The sequence below is a fragment of the Scyliorhinus torazame genome, chromosome 4 (genome assembly GCF_047496885.1).
Source record: "Scyliorhinus torazame isolate Kashiwa2021f chromosome 4, sScyTor2.1, whole genome shotgun sequence".
In the NCBI taxonomy this organism is placed as follows: Eukaryota; Metazoa; Chordata; class Chondrichthyes; order Carcharhiniformes; family Scyliorhinidae; genus Scyliorhinus; species Scyliorhinus torazame.
Genome location: NC_092710.1, coordinates 317,798,624 through 317,823,703, shown reverse-complemented (window position 1 = coordinate 317,823,703; position 25,080 = coordinate 317,798,624). Strand labels below are relative to the sequence as shown.

The following is a 25,080-nucleotide window of genomic DNA, read 5'->3' as shown; positions in this document are numbered from 1 at the left end:
TGGGGACTAATGGCAACCCACAATCCTTAGGGAGTATGAGCTTCCCCAATGAGGGGGGGGCAGAGAAATCACTAGCAGAGTCCCTGCATAAATATAGCTGGCCAGTATGGAACCAGCTAGAGAGGAGTGAGCAGCAAGGGAGTACTGCTGCTGCTGCTGGTGTTGTGTGTATATATATGTAATTGTAAATAAATGTTATTTCTTTCTATTCTACAAATTCGTGCTGGGTTCTTCGTGACCCTCACAAAACTGTCCCTCTACATATCTTTGCATCATCTGCAAACTTAGAAACAATGCTTTCATCGTTAATGTATATTGTGAAAAGTTATGGTTCCAACACTGACCCCTGCGGAACATCACTAGCCACCGACTGCCATCCTGAAAAGGACCCCTTTATCTGCATTCTCTTTATGTAGGGACACTTCTGCTGCTGACATCCTGTTATTTCATCCACGCCTCCTTGGTTGGATAGGCAACCCCCTTCCCCCAGTCCTTCAGAAAGATCCCCCCACCCCAGTCCCTCAGATGCTACAGCTTGACCTCAAGGTAAAAGCGAAAGACCCAGGGAGCAGCCTTTCCGGATCTTCTCTCCATTCATGTGTTTGCTACAATCTTAAAAATCCATTGCCAGGTAAGGGGCGGAATTCACCGCAATCGGCGAATTGGCCCGACACCGGCGCCAAGAACGACGCAAATCACTCTGGCGTCGGGCCAACCAAATTCTCCGCACTTCCGGGGGCGAGGCCGGCGCCGGAGGGGTTACGCCGTGCCAACCGGCGGCGATGGGACTGCGCGAGTTAGCGCATGCGCAGAACCGCCGGCGTGGTTTAACGCAGGCGCAGACCGGCCATATTCTGGCGCATGCGCAGGGGAGTGTCTTCTCCGCACCAGCCATGGCAGAGCCCTACAGGGGCCTGCACAGAAAGAAGGAGTGCCCCCATGGCACAGGCCCGCCTGCAGATTGGTGGGCCCCGATCGCGGGCCAGGCCACTGTGGGGGCCCCACCCCCAGGGCCGGATCCCCCCGTACCGCCCGAAGGACCGCACCAGCCGGCCTACCAGCCAGGTCCCGCCATGTGTGACCATGTCCAATCCACGCCGGTGGGACTGGCCAGAAACCGATGGACGCACCGCCCATTGGGGCCCGGAGAATTGCCGAGGGGGGGGCCGCTGCCAACGGCCCCATGACCGGCGTGGTGTGATCCCTGCCCCCGCCCGAAAACCAGCACCAGAGAATACGGCAGCCGGCATCGGAGCGGCGGGGCTGGATTCACGCCGCCCCCCGGGGATTCTCCAGCCCGGGGGGGCGGTCGGAGAATCCCGCCCAAGATATTCTATGAGTGGCCATCTCCAACAAGAGGGAATCTAATCATCCCCCTTGAAATTCAAGAACATAACTATCACTGAAAGCCATTATCAACATCCTGGGAGTTACCACTGACCAGAAACTGAACTGGACTAGCCATATAAGCATTGTGACTACAAGTGCAGGTCAGAGGCGTGGAACCCTGCAGCGGGTAGGAGAGGGTCGAGGGTGAAGCCGATAAGAGGAAATCATGGGTTTAGTTTAAGGTTTCTGTGCCTGGTAGTATAAACATTATAGCTAGATTGCTGGACAAATGTGTTTGTATGTGGGGGCTGGTTAAGTTCTAACTGTGTTTCTATTGTGCTTAGAGAGGGCAATGATGTGAAAAATGAATAAAAGGCAAATCTTGTGGGCATTGCTTAGCAACTGGAACCTTGTATTGTCGAGAATTTTTAAAGTTTTGATTTAATCAATTTTTTTTCCAATTAAAGGGTAATTTAGCATGGCCAATCATTTACCATGCGCATCTTTGGGTTGTGGGGGTGAGACCCACGCAGACACGGGGAGAATGTGCAAACTTCACACGGACAGTGACCCGGGGCCGGGATCGTACCCGGGTCCTCGGCGCCGTGAGACAGAAGTGCTAACTACTGCATCACCGTGCTGCCACTAGTTTAATCAATTTGAATGCAGTTGGAGTCAGAATACTAGGGAGTGACCACTATAAACTCTGCCAGGAGAAATCTGGATAGGTCAAAACAGTTACAAAGATGCAAGCTTCCGAAGGAATAAGATCCAACCGGATAATCAGGAAAGTGAGATCGAACGAGCATTTAAGACATCTGAAGTTAAGAGGATAGATACCAAGGTATTGTTCAGAAGAATTCAAGGAAGAATAAATAAAGTGTTCTGAATTAAAGAGACAATTGCAATTACTAGATTTAAAGTAGGACAGCAGACCTCTGAGATAGATGAATTGTTTGATGTCATCTTAATACAGTCTGGGAATTAAGAGGTAAAACAATTGTGAACAGCTTGCACAGGCATCAAAACAAGGAAATCCTAAAAGATGTTTGTATAAAATCCTGAACTGAATTAGCTGTTAGAAGTGGAGTGGAATCTCTGGACTGGATTTTGGAATGCAAACCATTAAGGGAAAGCATTAATATAATGGGAGAAGATTTTAAAGTGTGTTTTTGGGAGTGGAGTTTGGAAACTCTCATGTGACAATCATCTGGGGCGATATTGAGGATTCTGAGAAAAATACAGGGGCTGGTTTAGCACAGGGCTAAATCACCGGCTTTGAAAGCAGACCAAGGCAGGCCAGCAGCATGGTTCAATTCCCGTACCAGCCTCCCCGAACAGGTGCCGGAATGTGGCGACTAGGGGCTTTTCACAGTAACTTCGTTTGAAGCCGACTTGTGACAATAAGCGATTTTCGTTTCATTTTTTCATTTTCAAATACCAACTTGGGTTCAGAATGGAGAGTCTATTTGACCACAGCCAATCTGTGTGCTTAAAGGGACTCTTTGTTAATGAGACCAATGTAGTTTAAGATCTGTGTTAATTTTAAAATTTGTGTAATTGTTAAGTTAAGGGGGATTATTATATAATAATCCAACTTTTCATGTTTAATAAATGTTTTTCCTTACTGTTGAGCTAATTAGCAATCCTGTGACTGTTCCTCCACGTTTTGTTTTTTAAAAAAGCAAAGGTTACGATCTTTTGAGCCAGGGTTCCATTCTGGAATCTTCTTGTCCAGCTATATTATCAACTGGGATTGTAACAAATGTTATATCCAGAAAGCTTGTTGCAGGTTTTGCAATCTGCACCAATGTGGCTGAAACTCAGCACATGTTATGACATGTGTCCATATAAATAAATAACATGTATTTATATTATGTATTTCAGAATATCTTAAATCGCTTTACAACCAATAATGCACATTGGGTGCTTCCTTTTGGGCGACATGATGGTTAGCACTGATGCCTCACAGCACCAGGGACCCTGGTTCAATTCCAGCCATGGTCACTGTCTGTGTGGAGTTTGTACGTTCTCCCTGCATCTGCGTGTGTTTCCTACGGGTGCTCCGGTTTCCTCCCACAGTCTAAAGATGTTGGGGTAGTGGACTGGCCAAGATAAGTTTCCCCTCACTGTTTAGGGATGTGAAAGTTAGTTTATGGAGTTGCAGGGGTGGGGCGGGTGGAATGCTCATTTGAAGGGTCGATGCAGACTCGATGGGCCGAATGGCCTCATTCTGCACTGTAGGAATTCTCTGATTCTTGATGTGCATCCATTGTTGTAGGGTGAAAACTATATCAACATGGCAGCAGATAAACATTGGAAATGTGTTCAATTTAGTAGGCGAGTGCAGATTAAGTCCAAGAATGACTCATGCACTGTGTTGCTGGCATGCTACAATTGAGAACTGGCACTGTGACTTGGATAATTGGTTCCAGCCTAAATAATGGTCTTAATTGTTGCTATTTATAGTGCAGTAACAAAATCTATTTACCTCCATGTCAGATTTTAAATTGATGGTTCCAAACTCACATTCAATATTATTAGAAAAATCTCTAAACAACATGTTTATCTTCTACTTTGTAGCAAATAAATGTGGAAGAGAACAGCAGCTGGGACATCAACCCCCCCCGGATCCCTGTGAGAAAAGCTCAGTTTTAGTCACAGTGCAAAACAGCTATTGTCAGTATGAATGGCAAGGGAATTCTTATTTGTCAATAATGTAGGACATGAGACAGAACCAAAATAGTGTTGAATCTAAGAAATAAGCTCAGGTCCTCAGGACTGTGTGGGTGCCACCTGAATACATAATTTTAAAGTCATAATAATCTTTATTGTCACAAGTAGGCTTACATTAACACAATGAAGTTACTGTGAAAAGCCCCTAGTTGCTACATTCCGGCACCTGTGCGGGTACACAGAGGGAGAATTCAGAATGTGTAAATTACCTAACAGCATGTCTTTCGGGACTTGTGGGAGGAAACCGGAGGAAACCCACGCAGATACGGGGAGAACACGCAGACTCCACACAGACAGTGACCCAAGCCAGGAATCGAACCTGGGACCCTAGAGCTGTGAAGCAACAGTGCTACCCACTGTGTTACTTTTCTGGAATATTGTTATATAAATAACCCAAAATGGGTTCACATTCAAGAAGTTGGAAAGGATCTATTTCCAGTCCTGAATAATTAACAAGCAGTATTTAATTCCAGATCTAGCTTTAGCATTGAAGTGAGTGATCTGACACAAAGGTTCCGCTAGAACGCATTTATGTTCCCACGTACATTAATTGCTTTAATTGAACAAAGAAAGCCAATCAAAATAAAGAGAAAGATGAAAGGGAAGCAGTTACTGGCTTTCCTCTGTGAGTTGTCTGGTATTGTATGCATTTAATAACTGAATTTTCCAACCTTATCTCAATATATTACCTCAAATTCAACAGACAGAAATGATCTGCTTGAGCAGTTTAACCAAGTTTAGTACTTGGTTCTGCTCTTTTACCTTCTTGATGCGATTACATTTTTATTTGTCATGAGGGAATAAATGTCAGAAATATATATTTCCAGTAAAATAAACCAGTCAATACAGAAGGACAAACGGGCAGCACGGTGGCGAAGTGGGTAGTACTGATGTCTCACGGCGCCGAGGTCCCAGGTTCGAATCCCGGCCCTGGGTCATTGTCCGTGTGGAGTTTGCACATTCTCCCTGTGTTTGCGTAGGTTTCACCCCCACAAGCCAAAAGTCTGCAGGTTAGGTGGATTGGCCACGCTAAATTGCCCCATAATTGGCAAACAATTAATTGGGTACTCTAAATTTATTTTTAAAAATAAATAAATACAGAAGGACATACATACAATTTGGAGAGTTCAAAAAACTGCTGCAGCCAGACAATTAAAACTGATTTGTAACACACAGCACAATGCTAGAACTTCATGGATTTCCGATGTAGTGTATCACAAAGTCAGGGGTCCTTCTTTCAGATGAAGCCAAACATAAGCCAGACAGGATTCTACAGTCACAGACTGACCTTAGGCACCTCTTAGTGACCAATTTCAGAAGGACAGTGAGAGAGCCCTGTGAGGATTTTCACCCATATTATTATGACACCCTGGGATAGTGCCACGGGCGATTCCAGCCGCACAGACCCCAGCGCCCCAACACAAGGGAATTAACCAATAATTTGTATACAATTCGCAGAATATTTGGTCCTTGACTGCACAATAAGCTATAGCCACTGGTTTGTAAGTTGAACACAATAACTTTTTATTTATAACAAAAACAAAATTGAAATATGCAGTAATTATAACAGAATAACGGCCAGCTAATCTACTACCCCATCTTTACCATCCCACCCTCTACCCAAACACACACAAGATAGACACACACAAAGGAGGGGGAAGGGGTGAAAATGATAAAGGTTTAAAGGCAAAAAAGAAAGATGCTTCTGATGTTGAAGTCTTTGCAGCAGGCTGCCCTCCCAGGATGTTGAGTTATCATTGAGTATTGTTCGTGATGATCTTCTGGCAGGGGCATTCAGTCAGTACTCTCAGACAATAGGATTTCCTCCAGAGAGTCACTTTAACTTTTACCTGGGCCTGCCCTCAGGCCTGTTTTCCTTAAGACTCTCTTTTTACCTCACCTCAGACAAGCTTCAGCCTGGGTTTTAAATATAATTAGTTTTTAGTGTCACCAGAATGACCTCTAGCCTCACTGAGGAAAGAACAGAGTCTTCAACTGGGTGTTTCAGAGAGGTTTGAACATTTTAGGGAGAGAAACCCCCAAGAGCTTCCTCCGTCTCTGAGTTCAAAATGAAACTAAAAACTGGAAACACAGTCTCACAGAGGAAGGAACATTCCAGAGAAAAACCCGACCAATCAGCTGGGGTTATTGGCCAGGCCTGGCAATCTGAGCCAGTTCAGGGCCACCAGCCATGTCAATCAATCTGAGTCAGCACTGGTGTCAATCAAATCCTTCTGAAATCTGCTGGTTTGAAATGCAAACAGCTTTACCTGGAGGTCACAGCTCAGTCTTCAGGTTAACCCAGCCACTTGAATTAAAGGCAAAGTCCATCTTAAAGGCACCAGTTCATTTACTGTCCATGTACAAACTTGTAATGGCAAAATAACAGAAATTAAAGGGGAAAAAACAATGGACAAACAAGGATTAACAGTAGGATGCTTACAATGTTATCATTAGATCTGAGGCTTTTGTTGTAACGTAAATTCTATCAAATTCTACATAATAGATCAATGTTTTGGAATCCCGGACTACTGCAAAGCCCGAGATTCCAAAACATTGATCTACTACGTAGAATTTGACAGAATTTACGTTACAACAAAAGGACTTTAGGCCAACTAAGTACAGCAAAGATTTTCTTCACGGAAGCCTCCTTCCATCCTATTGCATCTAACCCTGTCTTTATATCCTCCCATTCCTTCCTTATGCACTTATGAATCTTCCCATTACAGGCATGTAAGGTATTCATTAATCTTGACCTTTTTTAAATTAAAAAATATATACTTTTATTAAAGGCATTTTTCATTTGAACATAGAAATATCAGAAAACTAGAAATCCACAGTAACAAAGAACACAGGCCCACAACAACCCCTGATATCAAGCCCTTGGTTTCTCCCATTATCTTCCCCCTCCAAAACAACGGAAACAAAACCCAAACTGCGCCCCCCCCCACCCCCCACCCCCGCTAACACCTTAATTCACCTTGAAGAAATCGATAAACGGCTTCCACCTCCAGGGGTACCCCACCGCAACCCCCCCCCCACTTGCTTTTGTCAGTTCTGAGTCCCGCCAGAACAACAAAATCCATCTCCAGGCTATGAGAGAGGCAAAGGCGAAGACATCGTCCTCTCCCCCCCCACCTGGACTTCTGGATCTTCCGAACATCCAAATATCGCCACCTCAGGACTCGGGGACACCAATCCCCAGAATCTCAGACATAACATCCGAGAACCCCTGCCAGAACCCCGTTAGCTTTGGACATACCCAGAGCATGTGAACGTGATTCCCAGGTCCGACCTGCAAGGAAACGGTTCATCCTCGTGACTGTCATGTGGGCCCTACGTCCCACCTTAAATTAGATGCGTCTTAACCTCGCGCATGACGAGGACGCGGTCACCCTCCAAAGGTTTCCTTGCACTTGATCGGACACGTGATCCACGTAGGCTTTGAGGGCCAGAGGACCTGTTCCTGTGCTGTATTGTTCTTTGTCCTGACCCTCACCTCACCACCCAACTCCTCCTCCCATTTGCACTTGAACTCCTCCGCCAGACCACCGTCCTTCTCCATCAACTCTCCATAAATGCCTGACACTCTCCCTTCCCCAATGTCATCCTTGGACAACCAAGTATAATAATCTTTATTTGTGTCACAAGTAGGCTTACATTAAAACTGCATGAAGTTACTGTGAAAATCCCTTGGTCTGCCTCGCTCACCTCAAGATATTCTCCTTGTCAAGGAAACTATGCAGTTTGTTGTCGCTATTTGTACCAGCCTTGGACAGCATTGGTCCCAGAGGTTTGAGCGCCTTATTTAAGATCTTTCACCAGTTTAGTCAGGTTGGAAGGATTTGCAATGTTTCCATCACTAATCTTTATCTTGACTCTGAAATGCCAAAAGAGAACACTTTGCTGATCTTTTAAAAGTATTTTTATGGAACATGCCTGAAGAACCTTAACTACTCCACTCCTGACTGGAAGGTGGGCTGGCAAAAAATTTACTTGGAGACCTCCACCAATTTTCTTCTTGCCTTTGGAATTATAGCCAGCAGTGTGACCATGCCTCTCTGAACCCTCGGTTTTAAATGTCTTGACACTGTACTACAAAGGTTGTGTGAAGCACCTTCTGATGTTTTACATGATAAGGTGTCAATGCAAAGTCTTTGTTTCTTTCTTGTTCAACCTTCAACATTTTAAACAAAATGCCTTGGAGTATCTGTTGGGTTGCGCTATATTTTTCAGAATGATTTATCCAAAAGAGACCAAATCTTTTTTAAAATATAAATTTAGATTACCGGATTCTTTTTTTTTCCCCAATTAAGGGCCAATTTAGGGTGACCAATCCTGACTCACCAAAGCCTGAACACCATCGACAACTACCATCTAGAAGGACAAGGGCAGTAGGTACATGGGTACACCACCACTTGGAAGTTCCCCTCCAAGTCACTCAACATCCTGATTTGGAAATTTATCGCCGTTCCTTCAGTATTGATGGGTCAAAATTCAGGAACACCCTCCCTGACAGCACAGTGGGTGTACCTACACCAGGTGGACTGCAGCGGTTCAAGAAGGCAGCTCACCACCCCCTTCTCAAGGGCAATTAAGGATGGGGAACAAATGCTGGACTAACCAACGAAGCCCTTATCCCATAAAAAATGAATTTTTTAAAAATGGTTAGCACTGTTGCTTCACAGTCCCAGTGTAGCCATCTGGGATGGCCACTTACAATAAGGAACAGGGAGGGTCGCAAAGCATAGTGGGAAAAATGGACAATGCGAGATTCAGGCAGGCTCAGAGCCTAAATGTATATTTGCGAATGAGGAATCCAGACGGTATCAAAACCCCCAACCGATTAGCATTTGATGGACTATCTCCGCCAGACAAAGGACTGATACTTGAGTGACCAATACAACCCCAGACATTTCGGCACCACTCCCTGTACTTGGGAAGTGTAAACAACAGGGTCAATGACCGCTTGGGACATGGCCAGCCATCAAGGCACCCGCCCCTTTGTTGGTTCGAATTGAACACAGTGATCAGGACTTACCCAATTAGTGGGGTCCAAACTGAAGGTCTGCCCAAAAGAGCGCAAAAACCCTCCAAGGATAAAAAGTAAGACCACCATGTGTTCGGCCTCTCTTGGACCTGGCACTCCGGCAACGTCCATTTCCAAGTGCAGCACCACCAGAAGCAAGTCCAAGTTCAACGCCCGCTACCAGACGGATGAGCCCAGCTGAGCAGCAGTTATTTCTACAGACCCAATAGATACAGTTCCGAGCAACGGCCACTGTTCCTCTGACCTAAGCCAGGTGCCTGAAGTTAAGTACAGGTTGTCATAGTTGATAGGTGTAGTTTAACTAGTAGTGTTTATATTGCATGATTAATTGTGTGTGTAAATAAAGTACCCTTGATCTTGAACTAACTAACTGGTGTTTGGCTCTTTGATCAATAGCCGGTTGAACCTTGTGGTGGTATCATTTGATACCTGGTGACTCTGAGCAATAGAATATTGATATCTAAAGAAAGGGCAACCTCATTGACTGCCATATTTACAGTAGGTAAAAAAGGCAATAGTTATTGGCGACATCTGACGGGACTCGACACAGAAGTGACCGTGTCATTCCGAGAGAACCAACAAAACGATTGAATTAGAAATCCAAATTGGCAAAGTAAAAGAACCCACAAACCAAACCAGTATCGATCAAACCTCCAGAATTCAGAAGTGTGTAATTTGCATGCGTATTAACAAAGGGATATAAGGTAACCTCGATAGATTTTGTTGAGTGAAACTTTCAGGTATTTGGGTAAACCGGAAAATAGCTTGAGCCGTACCCGTGTTTGCACCACCGCTTTATTCCCCTTTGTCCCAAATTTCCGGTAGAAACAGAGATAATCATAGGGATGACAATGAAGGCAATGGAATGCCTTATGCATCCACAAGAGCCAGAGGTCGCAGCGACCAACAGAGCAGAACAATGTCCCATATGGGAGGAAGACATTAGGAAATACCTATGGTCGGAATTTTGTACGAATGAGGAAACACATCCTGGCAGCATAGGACAAACTTGGTTGGACAGCCTGACCGAGATCCACAAAAATAATTTGAGTAGAGTTCGTAAGCCGATGGCAATCGTGTCCTGCTTGGCACAATTGCGAGGCACAGAGGAGGTCGTGAGGACGCTCCGTAGACAGCTTGAGGAGAAAGAAAGGCGTAGAGAGGGAAATGTGAGCGAATGTGAGAGAGTAAACGAGCAACTCCGGGAGCAGTTAGCGGCGAAGGACAAGGAGATGGATGATATCAAGAAGGCACAAAATCTTGTCTCGCCCACCTCAGCAGCTTCCAGATTCAATACGATAAGGCCTACCAGGACACGCAACATGCGTAAGAGAGGAAACAGAGAACCAAATAGAACAGTTGAGAAAACAGTGGGAGGATTTAAAAGCAGCCCTACGAGCACTCCACAGTTCCACCATGGAACAGAGGCAGAGTTCGGTGGATCATGCCAAGTGCAAGCAGTAAATTGCAAGATTGCAATCACTGCTATCCGTTCAGAATGGGTTCAGAGGTACCTTTGGCCCACAGTTAGATCAGGAAGACGGCCCCGATTGGCAGGAACTCAGTGAAACGGCCCAACGGTACGTGAATGAGACAGAACATCAGAATAGAGACCGCCAGGCCCCGAGAAGAAAAGCACCCGCACCACCGACTGCACAGGCAGCACCCAACCCAATGAACCCCATCACCACGCAGCATAGAGTAACAACAGAAGACCAACCCGATTTTGTGTACACCACCCCACTAACCATCACCCAGTTAAGAGATGCCCGCGATAAAATTGAGACTTTTCACCCCACGTCAGACCCACACCACTTTTTCGAACGAGTTAGGCAACAGACCCTCATGTACGGTCTGGACGAGCAGGAAGAAGTAAAGCTCATAGTGATGAGCCTTGACCCGTTGGTTAGTTCAGCCCGTCCCAACCCACAAAATGTAGGAGGAGGTAGCCTCCAAGATATGAAAACAGCCATTTTACTCGCATTCGCTACAATAGAGGAGATCCGGTAGAAGGATTCAACCAGTGCAGACAGAAAAAGGGAGAGCATCCAACAGCATTTGCTGGACGCCTCTGAATCCACTTTACCACAGTATTCGGTGATTTAGCCATGCCCAGTTATTGATAGACAATACAGCCAAATGGACTCGTATTCTAGTCTCCCACGCCACGGAGGCAGGACAAAAGGCATGTGCCAACTACGATCCCACAGACCCGGCACACAATGAATTGTGGGTACTGAAGCTATTATCAAGAGCTTGGGAACAGTCCCTACAGAAAAAGACAGACCAGGAAAGAGTAGACGCCAACATGAATCCAGTAAGGGCACACCAAGACTCCGCATGGGTAAATGAAGGCAAAGGTAACACACAGCACCCTAAAGCGCAGGAATGTTACAATTGTGGACAGAAAGGACATTACGCACGAGAATGCCAAGCCCCCCCCGAAACAGCAACGGCATCAGCCCACAAATGCCCACCTTAAAAACAATGCCAGACCCATCCACAGCGTTAGCACACGAGCAGATAAACAGCATCGATTGACGGTGATCGGCCTCCCCAACTTGGGTCTGCGATACCCTTTGGGATAAGTCCGGAAGACCAGTAGTTGCAGGCACAGTCCGGGGGCACCCAGTAGAGTTCCTTTGGGACACATGAGGGTCCCGAACTATGTTAAACTCCTCCACAATGTACCAGCGAGATATATGGCCCACTACAGACACCATTACCCTTAGTGGCTTTACAGGTCACCTCCAGCAGGGACACTTTACATCCCCTGTGGATGTCCAGATCGGCAACATTAAAATGAAACACTCAGTCATTTTGGTAGATTTACCCTAGACAGCAGAACACATCTTGGGCAGAGATTTTATGAGTGCACACAACCTTTCTTTCGACCCTGTAAATAAATGTGTGTGGAAAATGGCTAGAGCAGCACGAGCCCCCGCCACACTCACAGTAGGAGACTATGCACACAGGATCAGCTCAGTAGGGGAGTACTGGTTTGATCCACAAACCATTACCACAGACAAAATGGTTAGAGAAGTCTTGAAAAGACATAAAGCATTGTTTGCCCAGCACAAGCACGACTGCGGCAAAATCCCTGGAGTGGCTAACATCACAGATCCCGATCCTAAGCCTCAGAAACAATACTTTCCCCAGCAAGCCAAGGGAGAGATAGCCAAAGTAATCCAGAGTTTATTGAACCAAGGAGTGATTCGGCCCATAGCACCAACGAACAATGCCCCGATTTGGCCCGTAAGGAAACCAGATGGTTCATGTCGACTGACCATCGATTATAGGGAATTAAACAAAGTAACTCCATTAGCAGCCCCCACTGTTGACACGAGTCCCGAGACCATGTTAAAACAAGGACTCCAGTCAAAAGTTTTCACGGTTTGGGACATTAGCAATGGCTTTTGGTCCATTCCATTGGACAAAACGTGCCAGTGCAAATTTGCGTTCACTTTCCAGGGACAGCAGTACATGTGGACGTGCCTTCCACAAGGCTTCCACAACTCCTCCTCCATTTTTCACAGACAATTGGCAAACGGCTTATCAAAATTCTCGCGACCTGAATACCTTGTTCAGTATGTGGACGGCCTACAGACTGACACCAAGGAAGAGCACCTTTCGCTTCTTTCAGAATTATTAGGACTCCTCAAAGAAATTAAATGCAAGATTAACCCCAAAAAGGCCCAAATTCTCCAGGAAAAAGTCACTTATTTAGGTACGGTCATCACGCATGGTAAGCGTGAAATAGACCAGAAATGGATAGATTCGATAATAAAATTGCCCTTGCCCCAAAATGCGACAATACTCCAGTCATTTTTAGGACTGGTCGGTTACTGCAGGAGCCACATAGACGGTTTCGCCACAAAGGCAGCCCCACTTTCCGAGCTCGTTAAGAAACAGGCCCCATGGAAATGGCTTCCACAGCACACGGATGCCATAGATACACTGAAATGCGCCCCAAGCACAGCCCCCGCTTTGCAAGCCCCAGACCCACACTCCCCGTATGCAATAGAGGTAGCGACCACTGACTGAACCCTTTCGGCTGTACTCCTACAGGAAAGGCACGATTGTTTAGGACCCATAGCCTATGCCTCATGAGTTTTAGACCCAGTAGAGCAGGGATTTTCAGCCTGCGAAAGGCATCTGTTAGCAGTTTTCTGGGCAGTACAGTACTTCTCGTACATAACCGGTCTCAACCCCGTAACCATTCTGACCGAGCACACCCCGACACAGCTACTATTAGATGGTAGGCTAAAAGACAGCATAGTAAGCCAAATTCGAGCAGCGCGCTGGACCCTACTCCTACAAGGACACGACATTACCGTAAAACAGACAAAGACGCACACGTTTCTGGCCGACAATTTACACTATGCAGGAACCCCACATGAGTGCGAGATCATTGCACCCAAGCACAGCACAGGCCCCTTTGTTCCCAAGGCGGTACCGAAAAAGACAGGCATCCGACCACAGACGACCCAGCCCACAGACAAAGCTCTAAAAATTTATGCACATAGCTCCTCCACAGTTCTTGATGGAAAAAGAATCACAGGATGTGGAATTTATGTAGAGGACGCGCAGGGACGCACTTAATTGAATTAAAGTTGCCTGGACATTTAGGTTCATAGCCAGCCGAGTTAGGAGCCATTGCTTACATTGACCCAGCACCCGGATTCGTTCCCGACCCCAGCAGATATATTCAGAGAGTTTGTACATCTGCAACAGCCTGACAGAATTCCTGCCCCTGTGGGAATCTAGAGGATTTATATCCGCCGATGGAAAACCCCTACCCTCAGCCCCACTGCTCAAACACATCCCCCAGACAGCTGAAGATAGAAAATACGGAATAGTTAAAGTTAGAAGTCACCATCGTTTCTCCCCACCCGATAACGTGAAAGCAGACGCCCTAGCGAAAGCAGGCTCACGACATGGCCACTTCTGGCAACCCCCCGAGAGTGCCCAAGTACACACGGTTCAGGTCTCACAGACCAACATTCAAGACTTAGCCCAAGCACAAAAGGAAGATGAGACACCAAAAGAAATTTTGAAAGGAAGCTTCCCAGTTCCCTATGATAAATTTAAAGATTCTTTAACGATCCGTGAGAGAATCGTTTTAAAGGACGGTATTTATGTGGTCCCCACCCAGGATAGGAACCAGATTATTTGCAAATTCCATGACGGACACGGACACCAAGGGATAGAATCCACCCTTTCCCACCTCAGACTTCTCTGCTGGTAACCCGATTTAAAAACTGACGTAAACCATTACGTTGAGAATTGTTTGATTTGCGCCCAGAACAACCTGGACAGATATGCGAAGAAAGGTCAGCTAAGACACACCCGCCCTGTTAATGGCCCATGGACAAACTTGCAGTTCGACTATATTGGTCCACTCCCCCCCTGCAGAAATGGATTCAAATATGTGCTGGTCGTCATCGACACATTCACAAAATGGGAAGAAGCTTTCCCTTCAAGAACAAATACGGCCAAAGCCACGGCAAAAAATTCTAACTGAGCACATTTTCACCAGATGGGGACTCCTCCATAGTATTGAGTCGGACCAAGGTTCGCATTACATAGGCAGGGTCATGAAAAACGTCATGACGAATTTTGGCATAAAACAGAAGTTTCTCATTGCCTATCACCCGCAGTCCAGCGGCATTGTTGAACGCATGACTCGAACACTAAAGGCCACACTTAGGAAGATGGTACAGCAGCATAATATGACATGGGACACAGTGCTCCCATTCGCACTGATGTTTATTAGAAACACGGTATCGAGTTCGACAGGTTACACCCCCCATACTCTTATGACCGGACGACCCATGAAGAGTACTGAGTAGTTATTTGGACTTGATTTGGCCAGCCCCGCAGTCACCGCCCGTACCCACGAAAAAGCGGTCCAAAAGTCGTTGGAGAATATTAAAGCAGCACAGCTCACTGCAGCTGTTCATCTAGGCGCTAGACGAAAGCAGAGTAAGGCCTGCTTTGTTAAGACAGTACACCCGACAGAGTATACAGTCGGACAGCAAGTCGTGATCTCCCTGTACAATCCTAGCTCATTCCTCTCCCCTAAATTTGCAGGACCCTACTCAATTTCCGACAAAGTAAGCCCCTCAGTTTACAAGATCACATATCCTAATGAAAAATTAGGATGGTTCCATATAAACCAGCTTAAGGTTTATGGGACGCAGTGCAGCCACTCGCACCACCTCTCATTGGCAATGGCAGACAGCAGAGACCCGCCCACTGACAACCCAATCCAGCCCTCCCCCAGCCAGGACAGCAGGTCCACAGACCCGACCTTGACTCTGCCCCCAGAGTCCAATTTCACCCGAACACTTGATTCGGCCGCTAGCGACAGCGATAGCGACAGCGACAGCACAACTGACACCCTTGATAGATCCGAACAATGGAAACACAGACCAGGCCCCAGTAACTACGGCCTCAGTGACACCAACCACGATATGTTCAGCCCCTTAGAAACAAGTTATTTGCCGTTACTAGAACCTGACCCACCACCCGACGATAGCGACACCCCTCTTGCCCTACCACCCGACAGAATACAAAACATTGGCACCGCGACAATTCCTGTCGTCTGACATGGAACGATGAGATGGACCCCATGTCGGCCCATGCCGCATTGGCCCTAAAACTCCATGCACAAGTTTGGCACCCGGGAGATGGCGATGACTCCGATCTGACTCCCACCATGCTAATCCCTTTGAGACCCTTTTTAGAATTGAACCTTGAGGTGTCCAGATGATGAGAGAAAGGAACTGATTGAGATTTACGGTGTCCTCCTCCTTGATGGAACCTGCCCGCTTTCTTCTTTAGTTTGCTTTTTTTAATGTTGAATGTTCTCTCTCTTGTACGACTTTGTGTGTCGACCCCAAGCACGTTTCTTGATATAGTTATGACTACTCCTCTGACGCCACATGGCAGTTAAAGGCACAAGTTTGCTGAAGTCCATATATCCTCAAATTCTGACCGCTCTTGGAAGGTCACTCAGGCAGTGGAGTAACGGCACTTATCCCCGCCCTGCCTGAGGACCCCCTATACATTTGGTCAGCCAAGCTCGGGTAGTGGCGCAACGGCACTGATCACCGCCCTACCCTGGGATTCCACCCATTCTTGCCCTGCCGCGGATCATACGCACCACATTCGGAAAATTATTTTTGAAACTCTTTTCCTGTTCTTTTTTTTTAACAACTGTGGCTAAAAGAATGCACCTTTGCCACAACTTTTGTCCCCTTTCCGTCGACCCTTCGGTTGCTATCCCCCCCACCTGCTATTTACATGGTCAAAACACTTTGATTGAAACGAGTTTGCAGAGGACGGAGAAATTGTCCGCCCACTCAGCCCATCAAACACAGGCTGCGAGAGTGCTCATACTGTGACAGAATTTTTTTCCCGGATGTCTTGTCTCCCAAATGGTTGGTTTAAAAAAAAAACATATGGTGACGATTCTAAATGGGAAATTGATGATTAAGGAGAAACAGACAGACAAATGAGATATTAAGTACCAAGATAATAACAGATATTATGCTTGTAACCCCAGGAAGATACGCATATACCTGAAGACAGAGAAAGATACAGACGAGATGAAGAAGAACCTGATGATCTGCACCATGATCGTCGTTGGATTAATACAGCTGCACGCGTTAGCGGACCCTACACCCCTCACCACACAGGCCCTAAACATGACCACCCAACACGACACCCCTAGCCCGGACACTACACCGCACATAGACACAGCCACTGATACCCTCACATGGTGTGAGAATATCATAAAATGGTATTCCCTTTCGTACACAGTAGAGGCCCTACTGGTTATAGCTATACTTTGCAGTGTCATCTAGACAATCAAACTTCAGAAATGGCGAAGGAGAGCCTCCCGCCCTCCAGTATACACACTTAGAGCCCCTTTCCTCGGACTCCAGCAAACCCCCACTCTTTCTGAACCCTTCCTCCCTAATAAATTCCACAGTTGGTTTTTTTAATAAAGTTACTTCATTTGTACATGGTCATTAGTGATAAGTAGGAATGTGATGCTGCTATTGGTTATTTGTATTGTAATATAAGTTCTTTGGTTATTGGATAGCAGCATGATGTGTAGTTTAATTAAAGACAGTTAGAGGTTCCAATTTTGTGTAAAGAGACTGAAATGTATGTTTGAATGTTATAGTGCCCCCTTAGAATTTTTAGAGATATGTGTTGTATTAGGGACAACTTAGGTAAATATTTTGACCTATAGGACAGAGTAGGATAGAACCTGTCCTTGATTGAGGGTACCCGGCAAGTCAGAGAACAGGAGGAGATCCAGTCGTGTGATCCTTCACGCTTCGCATTGAGGATCAGGTGGACGGAATGTAGCCATCTGGGATGGCCACTTACAATAAGGAACAGGGAAGGTCGCAAAGCACAGCGGGAAAATGGACAATGCGAGATTCAGGCAGGCTCAGAGCCTGAATGTTTATTTGCGAGTGAGGAATCCAGATGGTATCGAAACCCCAACCGATTAGCATTTGATGGCCCACCTCCGCCAGACAAAGGACTGATACTTGAGTGACCGATACAACCCCAGACATTTCGGCGCCACTCCCTGTACTTGGGAAGTGTAAACAACAGGGTCAATGACGGCTTGGGACACGCCCAGCCATCAAGGCACCCGCCCCTTTATTGGTTCGAATTGAACACAGTGACAAGGACTTACCCAATTAGTGGGTCCAAACTGAAGGTCTGCCCAAAAGAGCGCAAAAACCCTCCAAGGATAAAAAGAGAGACCACCATGTGTTCGGCCTCTCTTGGACCTGGCGCTCCGGCAACGTCCACCTCCAAGTGCAGCACCACCAGAAGCAATTTCAGGTTCAACACCCGCTACCAGACGGATGAGCCCAGCTGAGCAGCAGTTACTTCTACAGACCCAATAGATACAGAACCGAACAACGGCCACTGTTCCTCTGACCTAAGCCGGGTGCCTGAAGTTAAGTACAGGTTGTCATAGTTGATAGGTGTAGTTTAACTAGTAGTGTTTATGTTGCATGTGTAATAATTGTATGTGTAAATAAAGTACCCTTGACCTTGAACTAACTAACTGGTGTTTGGCTCTTTGATCGATAGCCGGTTGAACCTTGTGGTGGTATCATTTGATACCTGGCGACTCTGAGCAATAGAATATTGATATCCAAAGGAAGGAGGGCAACCTCATTAACTGCCATGTTTACAGTAGGTAAAAAAGGCAACACCAGGATCCCAGGTTCGTTTCCCGGCTTGAGTCACTGTCTGTGTGGAGTCTGCCCGTTCTCCCCGTGTCTGCGTGGGTTTCCTCCGGGTGCTCCGACTTCCTCCCACAAGACGTGCTGTTAGGTGGGTTGGACATTCTGAATTCTCCCTCTGTGTACCCGAACAGGCGCTGGAATGTGGCGATTAGGGGCTTTTCACAGTAACTTCATTGCAGTGTTAATGTAAGCCTACTTGTGACACTAATAAAGATTATTATTATTATTATCAGGCAGAGTTTAAGCTAACTGGGCCTGTTTGCAAACCTTGAGTTCAGCCTTCTTTTAGGTGAAAGGGCGCTAATAGATATGTTTTTTTAAAGTTTTAAATACTGTTTAGATTTACAATGACTGCAATACACTAAAGTAACTAATAAATGGTTCTGCATTTTTTTAAAGTCATTTTCAGTTCTTCGAAAATCGGTTTTTGGAAGAAGTTACGCTTAGGTGGTATGCAAATGAGCTCAAGCAGAAACTTGACCAAAAAGCAAATTCTGAAAAAGAGCATGATATAAGCACAGGTCGCTGATTACATCTAAAGTACTAATCTACTTTAAAAAGGTAAACAAAGGAAAACTTTGGCCCATCGAGTTTACTTTGCAATGATTATTCTTCACAGCATTTAACTACCGCTGTTTAATCCACGGTAAGCAGGACGCATAGACGATAGGAGGAATTAAGGTTTATTTCAATACAATTCCAAATACTCTCCCACTCCCCTAAGGGTTTATTTCCCCGATCTGCACCCAGGTTGATGTTTTTATGCAGCTGGGGCTGTCCTTGTTGAGGGGAAGCCCCGCTCCCTTAAAGGGGAAGTCCCACCCCCTTAAAGGGGAAGTTCATATTTCGGGGTCATGGGAAACTGTATGGTCCTGCTCCCGGGACTTCCATTGGGGTTATAATACTCACGAAGGATCTCATTTGCCTTTGTTATCTGATCCACAATACCATTCCCCTGCAAGTATTACTCACTCTACATGAATAGGTCCTGTCTGAAATTGCTCTTTTCCCAAGATAATAAAATTAACTTGAATAAAATGTGATTTTCTCTGTTTTTTTGCTGGTGGAGTGTGGTCAAGGCTGGGAAGGCCACAGTCATTGGCCTGAGAAATGGGCCGTTTCCTTGTACTGCAACAGTCCTTGTAGTAATGACAGCGTCACAGTGAAGTTAATATATTCAGAGATGACACCAAATTGGAAACAACACCTTTATTTCATACACAAACTTTAAGATGTTTCAGTTTTGAAGCAACAATTTACAGAGAAATTAAATGATATTACCCTGTTTGTCTTCTGGTTACAGCAGGTAGTCGAGCAGGGCACCTGGCACCTGGGCCCCTACAGCTAGAAGCTGCTTCATCTGTGTTATCTTGACACTTTCAGTATGTCATTCCTGAACTATCAAAATAGTTGTGGTACCGTCCCAACTTCATCTTCCCCTATTGGGCAGTGTGTACATTGTCTGCTTCGTGGCTTGTCTGCTTGATCAAGTTAACCTTTCCTTCCTTTGCCACATCGAAAAAGCACGAGATGTCTCTCACCCACAGGCTATGTATTTAATGTCATGAAGGGCCATCTAGTTCCTAGTTCTGCCTTTCTCAATGTTGCAGGTAATCATGAATACAAGCATTTCCTCATTTGATGATGACCTCTTGTTTTGATTATGTCACTTTTCATAGGTTTTTGGGGGGCGATGGTGGAGTAATAGTAATGTTACTGGCCTAGGGTCCCACTCCGGGGATATGGATTTATAACCCATGACAGTCAATAGATTTAAGTTCAATTAATAAATCTTGATTTAAACGTTAGCTTAATGGTGACCATGATACCACCCAGCTGCTTTATCAATGTCCTTTAGGAGAGGAACTCTTGTCATCCTCACCTGGTCTGGCCAATGTGTGACTCCAGACCAATGTGTTGACTCTAAAATGGCCGAAGCCACTCAGTGGTGTCAAACCACACACACTTCAGTGGTTCACAATGATGGTTCACCATGATGGTTCACCACGTCCCTCTCAAGGGAAATTAGAGCTGGACAATAAATGCTGGCCTGGTCAGTGACGCCCACATCCTGTGATCAAATATATAAAATTCATGTATTTGCAGTGATTTGCAGGCTTCAACTAGGTCTATTTGCCTAACTTTTTAAAAATTCATTCCCAGGATGTGGGCGTCGCTGATTGCCCGTCAGAAGGTGGAAATGAGCTGCCTTCTGTGGCTTGAATTTATTTTTCTCCTGTCACTAATGTCAAAAAAGCCTAAAAGTTTTTGCTTGACTTTTTATTTCTACACAAACATGAAACTTCCGACAATGCGGGACTTCAGCTTGTGAAGACATTTCTGGCAGCAATGTCATCATTCTTAGCCAGCCTCAAGATGCAATCAGCTGATTCACCCATCCAGCGGATAGCTGCCCAGATAGCAGAGGTTTTGTGCTGACCACCAAGTACTTTGTCAACTTCAGCTGGGTTGATTTGAATGGAAGCATGGTCCTCGGCACCAATAATTCTGTTGCTTGCGGAGCAATTACGTGGAGCATAAAGATCAACAAATTCGCCAGCATCGTTTTGCATGTTGGGTTTGATTTAATTTCCAATTTTGATCACAAGTTGCATTTTTATTCAGTTGTTATGCAGGGATCCCGCACTGGGAATTTCGTCCACCGAAAAGAGTGCGTGAGCTGCCTTCCATATGAGAAAGACATATGATAATGTCAATTTCTAAGTGATTACAACAGTGATAAGTACCCAAGCTGAGCTAGTCTGAGACTATGAGGGGGACCTTCAGGTAAAGCTCCAACAACCTTATTCTTCAGTGGCAGAAGGCATGAGACTGGGAGGTACTGCTAAACTAATCTTGGGGAATTCTCGCATCCTGTGGATGGTACTTATTGCAGCCTTGAGTGTAATTACAGATCCAACCAGGTGAATGGTGCAGTATCACAAGATACACCTGACTGGGCCTATGGATAATAGAGGAGGACCAGGAGATGAGCCATTCATTGCAAGACTTACATTTCCACAGCATCGACCCAACCTCAGGATGCCCCAGTGTGCTTCACAGCCAATGAAGTACGTTGGAAGCCTAGTTACAGTTGAACTGTAAGAAATTCGGTAGTCAATTTGTACGCAGAAAACCCCTACAAATATCAATATGATATTGATCAGATCATCTGTTTTTCGTGATATTTGCTGAAGGATGTTGTGGTAGCTCGAAACATAAGCTGGAGGCTTCCAGTAGTTAACAAAGGGGTTTATTGATTATAGGCAAAGGAAATACACCAACAGGCACAAAACACCATGGGCAGGATTTAACGAAATGGGAGCAAAGTCCCATAGGAGCGCGTTCAGCATCGTTTGCCTGCGTTCGCAGCACCGAGAAACACGCTATAAAACGGCACTCCTGTTAGATAGGGGGCCTCAGCGAGGAACGCGCGACCATGACCGCACATAACCCCGTTTTGTGCACTGAGGAGCTCCGCTCACAAGAACTCTTCAGTGTAGCAAGTGATCGGGAAGCCATTTTTAAATGGTGTCCTATTCTCCAGAGCTCCCGAAACAGCCCCCAACCTCTCCCCAAACCCTAACGGACTATGGGAGGGTCCCTCAAACCCCCAACACCCACACAGGGCACCTCCAGCCAGATCACCACTGCACAAAACTGTCAGCTTGGCGCATTAACAATGCTCCTGCCAGCTGGCAGTGCCAATTGGGCCCCTTGGAAGTTTCAGACTGGTACCAGAGTGCCTGTGCCAGGGTGTTGGGCTGGTAGTGCCAGAGTACCACAGAGGGCATGCGCCTGGGGGCCTCCAAACTCCTGGGAGACCCGTACGAGTGCCGTTCTGTCTGGTCCCCGTTTGTGGAGACACTTGCCCGAGGTCACCAAGTCACCCACACCTTGGGTATCTCAAATAATAATAAGAAGAATCTTTATTGTCACAAGTAGTCTTACATTAACACTGCAATGAAGTTACTGTGAAAAGCCCCTAGTCGCCACATTCCGGCACCTGTTCGGGTAGACAGAAGGAGAATTCAGAATGTCCAATTCACCTAACAGCACGTCTTTCGGGACTTGTGGGAGGAAGCCGGAAGCCCCCGGAGGAAACCCATGCAGACACAGGTAGAATGTGCAGACTCCGCACAGACAGTGACCCAATCCGGGAATCAAATCTGGGACGCTGGAGCTGTGAAGCAATACTGCTAACCACTATTCTACCGTGCTGCCCCATTATCTCATTTTAATATGCAGATTTGCTAAAAGGTGATCTCGCCCACAATTGGCGGGATTTACATCGCGAGGCGTTTTGAGCCAGGTCCATCCAGGATCGGGGTCTCTCAGCTTCTATCAACAACGCTGCGCTGCAGCGAGCTGCTTTTCCAGCGCAGTGTGGACGTAAAACCGTGCCCGACATAACAGGTCTTAACATTCAGCTCCAGAATCCACACTGCCCTGAGTGTCACATGCAAACACCCTAGTGGCCGGGTTACACGCGCCCCCAGCGCATTTGACTCCGAGCTGGTCACATGGTCAATGGAGCCCGCCCCCTTAAAGGGGCAGTGCCACCACATCCCTCTCCCCTTAAGTTCCTGATTACAACTGCCCCAAAAACTCTATATACAGAAGTTACAAACGTTATAAGAGACAACAGGAGAGGGGGAGTCCATCAAAACGTCAATTGGTCCAGAGACCTCTAGGTCTTCCTGGACCTCTGTGCCTCTACCAGAGGCTCAACACCCTTCTGGGCAATCGAGTTGTCAACAATCGGTATCACCCCAGTAGGCACTGCCTCAAATACAGGCGAACTGGCCTCAACGGCATTGACGGTGCAGCTGGTTGAGAAGATTCAGGAGCCCCTGGCTCCCCTTGGCCAGGCAGAGTTACAGGAGTGTTCATTTGTTGCCACCCCCCAACTCCTCAGGTGGTTCATGTACTTTCTGACGGTTTTCCCGTTGATGTTGAACCGCATATGACAATGGCCCTGCCTGGGCCATAACCCGTCCCAATAACCAAGGCAGACCTGAAGCGAAACTATGGACCAAAACCGGGTCTGCCACCTGGAACGACCTGTCACCCTTCCCCTCTGACTGCTAACTCTTCTGGGAGGCCTAGCATGCCTCCACTCTCCCTGCCAAGTTCTCAACCGATGGCCCATGTGTGAACCCCCTGGTGGAGTGAGGGGTTGAGTTGTAAAACAACAAACAATTAGCCAACTGCTGGTGAAATGCTTTATCAGATTGCTTTCTCATTGCATTCTTGAAGGCCTGAACAGCCCTTTCAGTCAATCCGCTAGACGTTGGGTGGTACAGAGCTGTCCTCGTGTGTCGTATGCCATTTGCTCATACCCAAACCTGGAAACCATCGCCAGTAAAAGGGGTACTATTGTCTGACACGATGGATTCAGGACACATCCGCCGTGGTCGTCGAGATCGAGGTCCCCATTTCTTGAACAGACTGTGATCCCTGGTTCTGGACACACCCACCATCAGGAACATCCTTCCTGCATCGCTGGTTAGCTGGTCTTCACGGTGGGAGACACCAGTGGGATGCCAGAGCTCCAGGAGAACCAGGGGGCAGAGGTCAGTACAGTGACCATTACTAAGGAGAAGGTTCTGGGGAAACTGAAAGATCTGAAGGTGGATAAATCACCTGGACCGTATGGACTACACCCCAGGGTTCTAAAAGAGATAGCTGAGGAAATTGTGGAGGCATTGGTGGTGATCTTTCAGGAATTACTGGAGGCAGGAAGGGTCCCAGAGGACTGGAAAGTGGCTAATGTAGCACCACTGTTTAAGAAGGGAGGTAGGTAGAAGATGGAAAATTATAGGCCGGTTAGCCTAACTTTAGTCATTGGTAAGATTAAAGATGAGATCACAGAGTACTTGGAAGTGCATGATAAAATAGGACTGAGTCAGCACAGCTTCGTCAAGGCTGGGGTCATGTCTGACAAATCTGTTAGAGTTCTTTGAGGAAGTAACAAGGAAGTTAGACTAAGGAGAACCAGTGGACATGATTTATTTAGATTTCCAGAAGGCCTTTGACAAGGTGCCGCATAGGAGACTGTTAAATAAGTTAAGAGCCCATGGTGTTAAGGGTATGATCTTGGCATGGATAGAGGATTGGCTGACTGGCAGAAGGCAGAGAGTGGGGATAAAGGGGTCTTTTTCAGGATTTCAGCCGGTGACTAGTGGTGTGCCTCAGGGATTGATACTGGGACCACAACTTTTCACAATATACATTAATAATCTGGAAGAAGGAACTGAAGGCACTGCTGCTAAGTTTGCAGGTGATACAAAGATCTGGAGAGGGGCAGGTAGTATTGAGGAAGCAGGCAGGCTGCAGAAGGACTTGGACAAGCTAGGAGAGTGGGCAATGAAGTGGCAGATGGAATAAAATATGGAAAAGTGTGATGTTATGCATAGACTATTTTCTAAATGGGGAAATGCTTAGGAAATCAGAAGCACAAAGGGACTTGGGAGTCTTTGTTCACGATTCTCTTAAGGTTAACGCGCAGGTTCAGTCGGCAGTTAGGAAGGCAAATGCAATGTTAGCATTCATGTCGAGAGGGTTAGAGTACAAGACCAGGGATGTACTTCTGAGGCTATATAAGGCTCTGGTCAGACCCCATTTGGAGTATTGTGAGCAGTTTTGGGCCCCGTATCTAAGGAAGGATGTGCT

General features: G+C 46.3%; 1 protein-coding gene and 1 long non-coding RNA gene across 2 annotated transcripts in view; both read right to left on the bottom strand.

Moving 5' to 3' along the window:
• The window catches only part of LOC140411101 (uncharacterized), a 61,916-nt gene that overhangs the window by 8,987 nt on the left and 27,849 nt on the right, over positions 1–25,080 (bottom strand). The window contains exon 2 of the long non-coding RNA XR_011940815.1: positions 6,336–6,433. This is a non-coding gene — a long non-coding RNA (uncharacterized lncRNA). The remainder of the gene's footprint in view (positions 1–6,335; positions 6,434–25,080) is intronic.
• Positions 20,727–20,978, bottom strand: LOC140411258 (small ribosomal subunit protein eS21-like). The gene has a single exon (XM_072500384.1). The coding sequence runs from the start codon at positions 20,976–20,978 to the stop codon at positions 20,727–20,729; it is 252 nt and encodes an 83-aa protein (XP_072356485.1).